The following is a 12,494-nucleotide window of genomic DNA, read 5'->3' as shown; positions in this document are numbered from 1 at the left end:
TACATCAGAAGAATGTATGCATTCTGTGTGCTCTTCAGGAAAAAAAGCATCTTCTGCAGTGACCTCACGTAACAGGAAGCTGTATTTAACTTACCAAGCAACCTGTACCTGTGTTTCACAACTCACTTTACTGTATTTTCATATATTTTTAATTGGTGGTATTACAGCATAAATGAAGCCATAAACTATCTGCTGTAAAGACCCATTTGCTACAGTAAATGATGAAACAGTGTACTGTAAGATACTTGTGCCTTCCAAAACTTTTACTCAATCTTAAGCTGCACCACAGACTGCCACCAGTTGTAAGATGTAAGAGATTCCAGGCCATCACAATGTATCCTTAGTTGAAATGTGCAGCTTCCTCCTTTCTCTCCACATTGAAATGGATGAATGATTTCATTCAGAAGATCTGTTGTTCTATTCAAAGTAAGCAGTTCATAAAGCTGTATAAAACTGCTGTACAGTAGCTACAGAGCAAAACGTAAAACTGCAAAATGGTAGACATTAATCAAAATATGCTTGGCTTCCACAATGCATTACCCATGACATCTACTGTCATATCCCCAAACTTTTCTCAACACACTAAAAATTTTTGTTAAACACTTGATGATATAACTGAAATCAGTCACGAGTGATCAGCTGTAAAAAAATGGTAATGGAAAGTCCTGGTGGAATGTATATAACTTAAGGAGTAAAGGTAATTACTCATCAGAAAGCAGCAGCATGAATTCATCAAAAGGCACCTAAATGAGATTGAATCCATGCCTCCATGTCACTGTGCAGTGTGTGAGCCCACACCCCTCCCTATCACATTTGTATCTCGTGAACTGGCTGCTTTCTTCTCCATTTGTCACTCACTCTCCTCCATCCTTTTTTCCTGCTTCCTACCTCCTCTTTCGCTTGCCCATTTCTCTCTGCTCAAACCCACACCCCCATCAAGTTGCAGAGTTGCAGTGCCGGCGTGACATTTTCTATAGTAGTACTTGCATATATCAAAAAGACTCAGAACATAAAACTAAAATGGAATAAATGCCTTGCAGTCCTCACAATACAACCAGTTAATTCCTAAACACAAAGTACTGGTTTGAGACTGAACTTTATTGACATTTTGAATTAAGGGACAGAAATTAATATCCAAAAAAATCAAGTAATGATTCTAAGTCTAAAATACATACTTCAAAAAAAGTTTTGTATCACCTCGGTTCCGAGAGTTCCAGAACCTGCACAGAAAATTGGAATAGAGATCAACATAAACATCATTTCCGCCCATTTTATCGTTCATGAAAACCACACATTGCATGTTGTACCACCATACAGTGAGACCTTCAGAGGTGGTAGTCCAGACTGCTGTACACACCGGTACCTCTAGTACCCAGTAGCACGTCCTCGTGCATTGATGCATGCCTGTATTCATTGCGACAAGTTCATCAAGGCACTGTTGGTCCAGATTGTTCCACGCCTCAATGGCGATTCGGCATAGATCCCTCACAGTGGTTGGTGGGTCACGTCATCCATAAACAGCCCGTTTCAATCTATCTCAAGCATGTCCGATAGGGTTCATGTCTGAAGAACATGCTGGTCACTCTGGTCGAGCGATATCGTTATCCTGAAGGAAGTCATTCACAAGATGTGCACAATGGGGACATGAATTGTCATCCATGAAGACGAGTGCCTCACCAATATGCTGCCGATGTGGTTGCACTATCGGTCAGAGGATGGATTCACATATTGTATAGCCATTATGGTGCCTTACATGACCACCAGTGGCGTACATCGGCCCCACATAATGCCACCCCAAAACATCGGGGAACATCCACCTTGTTGCACTTTCTGAACAGTGTCTCTAAGGCATTCAGCCTGATTGTTGCCCTAAACATGTCTCCGACGACTGTCTGGTTGAAGGCGTATGCAACACTCATCGGTGAAGAGAACATGATGCCAATCATGAGCGGGTCCATTCAGCATGTTGTTGGGCCTATCTGTACCACACTGCATGGTGTCATGGTTGCAAAGATGGACCTCACCAGGGAATTGGGGAGTGAAGTTGTGTATCTGCATCATGCAGCCTATTGCGCACATTTGAGTCATAACACGACATCCTGTGGCTGCACGAAAAGCATTATTCAACATGATGGCATTGCTGTCAAGGTTCCTCAGCCATAATCTATAGGTAGCAGTCATCCACTGCAGTAGTGGCCCTTGGGCAGCCTGAGCGAGGCATGTCATAGACAATTCCTGTCTCTCTGAACCTCCTCCATGTCTGAACAACATCATTTTGGTTCACTCTGAGATGCCTGGACACTTCCCTTTTTGAAAACACTTCCTGGCACAAAGTAACAATGCAGACGTGATCGAACCATGGTACTGACCGTATAGACATGGTTGAACTACAGACAACACTGGCCATGTACCTCCTTCCTGGTGGAATGACTAGAACCGATCGGCTGTTGGCCTCCCTCCATGTAATAGGTGCTGCTCATGTTTGGTTGTTTACATCTTTGGGCAGGTTTAGAGACATCTCTGAACAGTCAAAGGGACTGTATCTGTGATACAATATCAACAGTCAATGCCTATTTTCAGGAGTTCTGGTAACTGCGTTGATGCAAAACTTTTTTTGATGTGTGTATAATTCTAATATAAAGAAATCAGTGGATTTTACAGTTACTCGAAATTAAAGTATTAGTGTTACCCAGTGCTTGTCATTTCCTTTCCTGTTCCACTTGCAAATAGAGAGAGGGAAAAACAACTGTCTGTATGCTTCCATATGAGCCCTAATTTTTCAGTTCTTATCTTCGTGGTCCTGACATGTAATGTATGTTGGTGGCAGTAGAATTGTTCGGCAGTCAGCTTCTAATGTTGGTTCTCTAAATTTTCTCAATAGTGTTTCTCGAAAGAATGTCACCTTACCTCCAGGGATTCCCATTTGAGTTCCTGAAGCATCTCTGTAACACTTATGTGTTGTTCGAACCTACCAGTAACAAATATAGCAGCATGCCTCTGAATTGCTTCAATGTCTTCCTTAAGTCTGACATGGAACGGGCCCCAAACAAATAAGCAGTACTCAAGAATAGGTCACACCAGCTTCTTACATGCTGTCTCCTTTACAGGTGAGCAACTCTTTCCTAAAATTCTCCCAAAAATCCAAAGCTGACCATTCGCCTTTCCTACGACAGTTCTCACATGCTCGTTCCACCTCATATCACTTTGAAAGTTATGCCCATATTTTAAAACAACTTGATTGTGTTAAGCAGAACGCTAGTAATACTGTATCCAAACATTAGGTTTGATCTTCCTACTCATCTACGTTAACTTACATTTCACCACATTTATGGCTAGCTGCCATTCATCACATCAAATGGAAATTTTGTGTAGGTCATCTTGTCTGTTCCTACACTCACTCAACTTCAACACCTTACTGTACACCATTGCATCATCAGAAAACAACTGCAGATTGCTGCCCGCTGTGTCAGCCAAATCGTTTATTTGTATACAGAACAGCAGCAGTCCTATCACATTACCCTGGGGCACTCCTGACGACATCCTTGTCTCTCATGGACACTCGCTGTTGAGGTCAACGATTTGGGATCTATTACTTAAGAAGCTTTTTGAGCCACTAACATATATGTGAACTTATTCTACATGCTTGTACCTTCATTAGCAACCTGTAATGGGGCTCTGTGTCAAATGCTTTCCAGGAATCTAGAAATATTGAATCTGCCTTTTGCCCTTCATCCACAGTCCTCAGTATATAATGTAAGAAAGGGCAAGCTGAGTTTTGCATGAGCGATGCTTTCTAAAATCATGCTGATTTATGTACATAAGCTTCTCAGTCTCAAGAACGTTTATTATATTTGAACAGAGAATATCTTCAAGAATTCTGCAGCAAATAGAAATTAGGGATTTTGGTCTGTAATTTTGTGGGTCCATTCTTTTACCCTTCCTATACAGGGTGGAGAAAAATTGTGACACGAAATTTTAACCCTCGATAGCTGATGTTAGTAGAAACCAAAATTACTACTGTGTAGGTCAACAACACACCATTCTTAAACTATGGAAACTTGGCATCACATGCTCCGATTGGCCGTGGGATTGCCTTGCCATTTGTCAGTTGACGAGCAGTGCTATGGTTGTCAGTTCGCACATACAAACGTCACTCACCCCGTCACTGCCCCAAGGTGATACGCACATGTGATGAATAGCTCTTAATGTTGGTCTCCACCCCATTCACACGTAAGCTTCACTTCGGAGCACACACTTGTCACCTGCAATTTAGTCATACAGTAAGCATGGCGGCACAGCATTTATTTGAAGAACACTGAGACATGGTTTTGTTTATGGACTAGCTGACGGTAATGCGCATGAAGCTCAACGGTTGTATGAGGAACAGTACCCAGCAAAACACCATCCACACCTGCAAACATGTACCCACAAACGTTTACCCGCAAATGTTTACAGCAATTCACCAGCGACTTGGCTAAACAGGCTCGTTAGATGGATTTCATGGTGATGCTGGAAGACCTCGAACATGACAGGATGCTGCATTTGAAGAGAGCTTCAAGGAAGCACCTATGACAAGTACTTGACATGATGGACATGACATGATGGTCATTCATCGGTTAGTCTGAGATGTTTTCAGGGATGATGGCCAGCACCCATTTAGTTTCCACCCTGGCCAAGACCTAAATCCTGTGGTGGATTATGAACATAGGTTACAGTTTTGCCAGTGGTTTCTGCGAGGGGCTGCATGAGATCCTGATTTCCCCACTATTGTGTTGTTCACTGATGAGTGCACCCTCCATCAGGATGGCCTTTACAACACTCAAATGTTCTTCATTACTGGGCAAGGGGAAATCCTCATGTCACATACATCCACAGACACCGGGAACGTATTTGCTCAACATTTGGGCAGGCACTGTGGATGACCATCTGACTGGGCCGGTCCATCTACCTTCTCGACTTATCAGGGCAAATTACCTTCACTTTTTGCAAGAAACTCTACCTGGCCTGCTGGAAGATGTTCCCCTGGACATAGGCTACGCAATTGGTTGCAGCATGATGAGGCACCTGCACATAGCAGTCATACTGTGCACAGTTATTTAAATGAACTCTTCAATGGCTGGTTAATTGGCAGAGGTGGTCATAAGACATAGCCCCTGTGATCACCAGACCTCATGCCACCGGCCTTTTTCCTGTGGGGATTCTTCAAGGTTCTAGTTCACCCACTAGGACACGAACCACCTAGAAATGAAGAGGAATTAATGGATCCCATTCAACATGCCACCAATCACATCGGGGCAATCCCAGGAATCTTTGAAAGAGTTTGGCTAAACACCGTTCGATGTTACCAAGCTTGTGTTGCATCAGAAGGTCACCATTCGAGCACCTGATTTAAGTAAACAACATCCTAGCTACAAAAAAGACCATTTTCAGGGCCGACACAATTTGTAAAAGACTTTCTGTATGCCAACTAACAGCTGTTGATGGGTTTGTTCCCAGTACATCTTATCATGAAACTACAATGGATGTTTTGGGACCCCAGCAGATTCGCCCCCAGGCCTCCAGAGTGGAGGGCTGGCGCACTACCACCGAGCGTGCGGGCCACCTTGGATACATCGCGATCTCCAGCAGGCAAAGCATTCACGGTCATGTGTTGTCCAGAGCATTGCAACAGAACAATTCTGCAGCCAATTGGAGCACATGGCGCAAAGTTTCTGTAGTTTAAAAATTGTGTGTTGTTGACCAACACAACATTAGTAATTTTGGTTCCTATTGGCACCAGCTATCCAGGGTTAAAATTTTGTGACAATTTTTCTCCACCCTGTATACTGGAGTCACCAGTGCTTTTTTCCAGTAGCTTGGGACTTTGCTCTGAGTGAGAGAGTCATGATAAATGCAAGCTAAGTAAGCAGCCAGTGTCGTAGAGCAATCTTTGCAAATCAGAAATGGGACTCCATCCAAACCTAGTGATTTATTTGTTTTCAAATCTTCCAGCTGTTTCTGTATGCTAGGTATGCTAATTACTATATCATCCATACAGGAGTCTGTATGATGGTATGTTTATACGATTCTCCCGTGTGAATGATTTCTTGAACGTGAATTTAAAACTTCAGCTTTCGTTTTGATATCTTCAATTGCCACACCAGACGGGCCACCAAGGGACTAAATGGAAGCCTTAGACCCACTTAGCGACTTTACATGTGACTAGAATTTTCTCGAGTTCTCTGCCATATCTTTTGCTGAGTTGCGACGGTGGTAGTTGTATGCTTCGCACATAGATCTTTTCAAAGACGCACAAATCTCTACTAACCTTCGCTTGTCATCATTTATGCATTCCCTTTCGAACTGCGAGTGCAACAACCTCTGATTCCTCAGCATCCACTTAATTTCATTATTAAACCATGGTGGGTCTTTTCTATCTTTGTCCACTTACTAGGCACATAACTCTCCAGACCACAATTTACAATCTGCTTAAACTTTGCCCATAATTCCTCTACATCCATCTTACTGCAATTAAGTGATGCCAATTCACTGTCTAAGTGAGGTGTTAATAACTGGTTATCTGCTCTAAATAGCAGAAACACTCTCCTGGCCTTCTTGACTGATTTATTAACTGCCGTAATCATAGTTGCTATAATGACATCACAACTGCTAATCCCCATTTCCATACTGACAATGTCAATAAGATCTGGCCTATTTGTAGCTACAAGGTTTGAAATATTTCCATTGTGCGTGGACTGCTGGGCTAGCTGCTCAAGACAATTTTCAGATAATGTGTTCAAAAGTATTTTGCATGACTGTCTGTACCCCCCCGAAATGAATCCATAGACACCCCAGTTTGTACTCCACACGCTAAAGTCACCTCCGACCAGTATTGCATGATCTGGGTATTTAAATCCTGTTGACCGTAGACTTTCTGTGAATGACTCCAGAACTGCCACAGCAGAATCGGGTGACAAGTAAAAACATTCAGCAATTAACTAGGTTTCACCTACACCTGTTATACATGACCAGATGACTTCACTGTCACACTCATCTTTGACCTCAATAGAGAGAACATTTTTGTCAACAGCAATGAACACTCCCCCTCCTATGGCCTCTAATCTGTCTTTCCGTAATATGTTCCACGACTCATTAAATATCTCAGAGCTTTCCACTTCTGGTTTCACCTGGCTCTCTGTTCCCAGGATAATTTGAATACGAGAACTTTTTTGAAGGGTAGTAAATTCGAGAACTTTACGATGAATACTTGGACAGTTTACTGCTAAAATTGTGACAGTCAAAATGTCTTTATTCTGAATGCTAGTTGACTTCCCTTGCTGCATATCGACTGGCGAGTGTTCATCAGAGCCTAAAAAACCCCCATGTGCACTCCATTAAGTTTCCTGTTACCCAAATAGCTGCTTCCTTTTGGTAGTGCACCACTGCCTTATCAAGGGGAGTCCTGCAAATCCCCACACGATAACACAAGTCTAGAAATCTGCATCCAAAACTGTCACAGGGTCAACGAAGCTTTTGGTTGAAACCTTCCACTCGGTTCCAAACCAAAGGACTCTGATCATCTCTGGGTCACAAATTGTGAGCTCTGCTTGCACCTGTGCACGAGGCCAGCAGTTCTCACCACCTCTGCCAGCCACCTGTACGAACTGGGGACTGCCTCAGAACCCGTGTGACAATCTTCATCAGTGCGGCTGTGAGCCACAACATGCAGACGAGTGCACCCAGCACACTCAATAGCCACAGTCAATGCTGCCTCCACTTTTTGGATGAGGCACCTGGCAGACATACTGAGTGCACACTGGCTTTCTTTCCAGCCCTGTACACAATCTCTCTAAGGGGCTCTATAACACATCCAACGCTAGAGCTCCCATGTGCCTGCTTGGACCCTGCTGAAGGAGCAGCCACCTGCCCACTCATAGGATGAATGGCTTGCCTCAAGCAACACGAATGCTTTACCACCAGCCACTCTGTCAGCTATAAGGGTGAATCCACCGCGTCAGGTGCACTAAGAGGTGCCTCGGAAGCAGAGCCCATGGGCAAAACAAGTGACACCTGAGATGTCCCATGTGATGCATCAGATTCTCCGACGCCACCACTACACCCCGAGGCAGTAGCCTGAAGGTGACTGACTGTAGCAAAAAGTACGTTCAGCTGTTCACAAACTGCAGCCAGCTCTTTCTGCATCCGCACACAGCTTGCACACGTCCTAGCCATTCTAGCAAGACTAACTGAGGAAGTGAACTATGAAAGCACAGAAAATCCTAGATATGCAAGTTGCTACCCTCCTGATGCATTACCAATGGATGCTGATGTGCTAATAATCTCATAGCTGGCTGTTCAGTGAGCAATTATTGCGCTACAGACTGAATGAATTTATACTTACAAAAACGCAAGATTAAACCTCTTACAAAGAGAAACACGCACAAAATTTAATAAATATACTACATGGGAATTGCAGAAAAAGATAAACCCTTAACTTGCCGCTCTGTAGACATGTATCACCTGAGAGCTAGAGTCTTACAAACTGGCTTACTAAACGAATGGATGGTTGCTTTCAAAGAAATGAGCAATTACTGTGCTACAGACTGACTGAATTTACACTTACTAAAACACGAGATTAAACCTCTTAAACAGAGAAACAGGAAAAAAATTTAATAAATGTACTAGCTGGAAAACACGGAAAGAGGTAAACACTTAACGTGCCACTCTGTAGACGTGTATCAGCTGAAGGTGTTTGAAGCTGACTGCTGAACAATTCTACTGCTGCCAACACATATTGTGTGTAACAACCATGAAGATAAGACACAAGAAATTAGGGCTCATATGGAGGCATACAGACAGTCGTTTCTTCCTCTCTCTATTTGCAAGTTGAACAGGAAAGGAAATGACAAGTAGTGGTACAGGGTACTGTCCACCACACACCGAATTGTGGCTTGTGGAATATCGATGTAGTTGTAGATGCAAGAAATGAGGTTTTGATACTGTGACGTTCTGTGGGGGTGCACTTGAAATTTACAATTTTTAAATTATTATTGTCATGCTTTTCTAAGCATTTCAAAAGTGTAAATACAACACACCAAATAGGCATCTCAATATCTGCAGCTCTCTCTCTTTCTTTTTCCATCAGAGGTACCAGTACACCATACTGGTGCGATCCATCACAAATCAAGCACTGTTGTTACCACTTAAGTTTTGTTCATTGAGACTAACCTGCACATAATACAATCAGATAATATAGGGTGCATTTGACATATTCAAAGTATATAGACAAGATAACTATGGATTATAAGTCACCAATGTTTTTTCCTGTAGGTGTGTTTGACCCATATAAATTCACAAATGAGGACATGTGTCGTGTTCATGGGATTGCTTGGGAAACTTTGATGGAATGTGAAGAAAATCAAGTGCGGGGATACGTACACTTTGGTGATGGAGCTGGTGTTGGCCTCCCATATTTGACATTGTTCACGCCCCGAGAAGCTGTTCGGATAGTTAAAAATGGAGAGGTAAGTTTGGATACCTGTGGATCAGTGTTTATATTTTTATGTATGACACATATTAATAAAATATAAATATATTTTATTGCAGCGCACCCTTCCAATGCGACACAAGGAAGTTCATGGGTTTAATATTCATCCTTCACTGAAATATGCATTGGACTTTGGATTTTCATTGATAACAGAAAAGATCAAGAAACGAATCAAGGTGATATGATATGACTATTATTCTTTTGCTCCTTGGCATAGTGATAATATGGTTAAAGATAAAAAATAAAAATGTTCCACTATGTTACAATAACATGTTCATAGTGGGTGTTGTTTTCATTCCTATATTTTTTTAAAAAAAAAAAAAAAAAGAAAGAAAGAAAGAAAGACAGTTTATTCATATAAACAAAATTTTATGCCATCTCTTATGTTTCTGTAAATATGGAAGTAATACAGAGTTCATTTCTTTTCAGCTATACACTTGTGTTGAAGACACACTGGACTTCATAGATCGCAAACTCCTCCCTAAAGAATATGGAGGTGTTATGCCAATGGCTGACATGATAAGTATGGCTTAAAACTGGGAGTTATATATAATTACTGTACTTAAAATATGTGACTATGTAACAAATCATTCAAAATCTTATTTCAGACATTGAAACTATTCCCATTATCTGTCTGTAAACTAAAGAGTGAGCAACACTCATGCTGGAGGAAGTGAACTTTCCTAATGAGTATCACAGCCCCAAAAAATCAATTTCCCCTATAGCAAGGTAGTGCGGCATGCAGTGATTTACGTAGATTCTATTCATGTGTGTTTGTGCATTAGTTATATAAGTTACTAATTTCTGTATTCCATACAGAATAAACATTTTTGTGAAAAATAAACATCCTCCAGGATATATGAGCACTGCATTGCTATTGGTTTAAGAGGCACACTGTGGAATGGCTGATACAAGTTGGTGAATCAGACCGTATTCACTCCTTGTGGTGTAGCTAGGCAGACAGTATGGGGACTTGGCTGCTCAGTCTCCAGTCTGCAGGCAAATTATAAAAAAATGTGAAAGTAATTTATGCAATTGAAAAACTATTTAACCTTGAAGATTTATTTAGTGATCTTTATTTATGGCTTTGTAATTTTGATGGCCTTTTGTTACTTGTATTATAAATTATACGCAAATTTCAAACATATGCACAATAGATACAATTTTCCACAATTCCTTTCACAGCTTTATGGAAAGAGGAGTTGAGACAATCCAGAGACATACTATTGGCCAATGATGAGATGAAGATCCGAGAAGAAATGTACAGTGCAGCAGCAAAAGAAGGTGCAGTGTCTGCTCTCAAGAAGGGAATGTACTGTGGCAGAGAAAATGACATGTTTGGTATAACAGGAAGTTTTCGGAAACTAGAAGTTGATTAATAATGAAACTGCATTCATCTACTGCAGATTGGCAACATGTCTTTTCAGCTTCAAAGTGTTGTCCAGAACTGTTTCCTCATATTACAATAAAGAAAACTGGAAGAACAAGAACAGTAGCCAATCAGCAATTACATAAACTAATTGTTTATTTATGTGGCTTCCAGCAGATATGCAAAATTAGTACTGTGAAACAGAACTTAGTTGTAAGACTGGTCACACACAAATTGTTATAACTTGACTTCACAAAACTTTCCAAAGATGATGAAGCACACATCAGAAGTGAAAATTTACTTGTCATATAATAATTTGAACTATGCAATTATTTATAAATACATATGTACCATGTTTAATGTTAAATACTTTAAAAAAATAAATTTTATATATACATAATATAAAATTATTTTTTGACACACCTATTAATAATCTTTTGTGCACATTAACATTACTGTGAATGTCAGTAAAGTTCCTACTAGCTTTAAATTTATTTAGATGATGCAGTGTCGCATTTAAATTGGTGAAAAATTTGTGGTGTTTCCCAGATGGTATAGAAGACAGGACTCAATAAAGTTTTCACCAACTGTTGGCTCTGCCTATCTGAACGTAAGCCTAATGAAACAAATCACGCTTCAGTTATTCACAGTCATTCCCAAAAGTGAGGAACATCCTACCCACAACCCTTCCCACCCCTCTCAAAGTAGTATCTGACAATCTCCTAGCCAATACTTATGCTACACTTACAGCCACCACCTTGCCACATGGGTACACCCCTATAAAAGACCCAGGCACAACCTGTCCAATACACAAAACTGGTACACCCAACTCCACTACCAATCTACTCCTCCACAACACAATTCCCCCCACCTGTGGCTGAAACAAGATCTCCGGTGTCACATTTTGATCCTGTGCACTTTCTTCCTTTCCCTCTCAGTCATCAGCCATCCTTCACCAACCCTTCCTCCCACTCCCTGCTTCCTTTCACCCATAACAACCCAGTGTCCTAATCGAGTTGCAGTGCTGGCCCAATGAAATCAGCAGACGTAGAGATGCAGATGTACAGATGCATGTATGGATGTTAAACAATGGAAAGCCCAGGATGGAACAACAAGAGTATCACAAAAAGCATAAATTGCAACTAAGCAAAAATTGCGACTCACCATATAGAGAAGATATTGAATCAGACAGCACAATGAGAAGCCTGTTATACATTAAAGCTTTTGGCCAAAAGGCATTCTCCAAAATACAACACAAACACATATTCACACAAGCACAACTCTCACACACAGCTACTGTCTGTTGCTGCTGTGGCCAGACTGCAGATAGCAACTGCACCTGATGGAGCAGGAATCTGGCATGGGCATTGGAAGTAAAGAGGCAGCAAGGGGCAGAGGGGGAGGGGGGAGGGAGATAGTATGGCAGGAGCAGGGGAAGGTGTAGTGCTGCTTGTGGGAGTGAGCAGGTACGTAGTGGGGACACAGTAGGACTGTCAGGTGCATTCAGGAGATTAGGGAGGATGGGGAGGGGGGGGGGGGTGTTGGGAGGCAGAAAAGGAAGGAAGTAGAGTAGAGGAAAAAAGACTAGTGGGTGCATTG

General features: G+C 41.7%; 1 protein-coding gene across 2 annotated transcripts in view; it reads left to right on the top strand.

The window, feature by feature from the left end:
• The window catches only part of LOC124799323 (alpha-tocopherol transfer protein-like), a 160,738-nt gene extending 149,527 nt beyond the window's left edge, over positions 1-11,211 (top strand). For both annotated transcript variants that reach the window (XM_047262915.1, XM_047262917.1), the window contains exons 5-8: positions 9,310-9,503; positions 9,586-9,702; positions 9,956-10,049; positions 10,712-11,211. In XM_047262915.1, the coding sequence (XP_047118871.1) occupies positions 9,310-9,503; positions 9,586-9,702; positions 9,956-10,049; positions 10,712-10,905 (599 nt within the window). In that variant the 3' untranslated portion in view covers positions 10,906-11,211. The remainder of the gene's footprint in view (positions 1-9,309; positions 9,504-9,585; positions 9,703-9,955; positions 10,050-10,711) is intronic.
• Positions 11,212-12,494: the final 1,283 nt, after the last annotated feature.

This window comes from Schistocerca piceifrons, chromosome 1 (assembly GCF_021461385.2).
Source record: "Schistocerca piceifrons isolate TAMUIC-IGC-003096 chromosome 1, iqSchPice1.1, whole genome shotgun sequence".
NCBI classification, from domain to species: Eukaryota; Metazoa; Arthropoda; class Insecta; order Orthoptera; family Acrididae; genus Schistocerca; species Schistocerca piceifrons.
The sequence above is the reverse complement of the archived record's forward strand: the minus strand, read 5'-3'. Positions and strand labels throughout refer to the sequence as shown.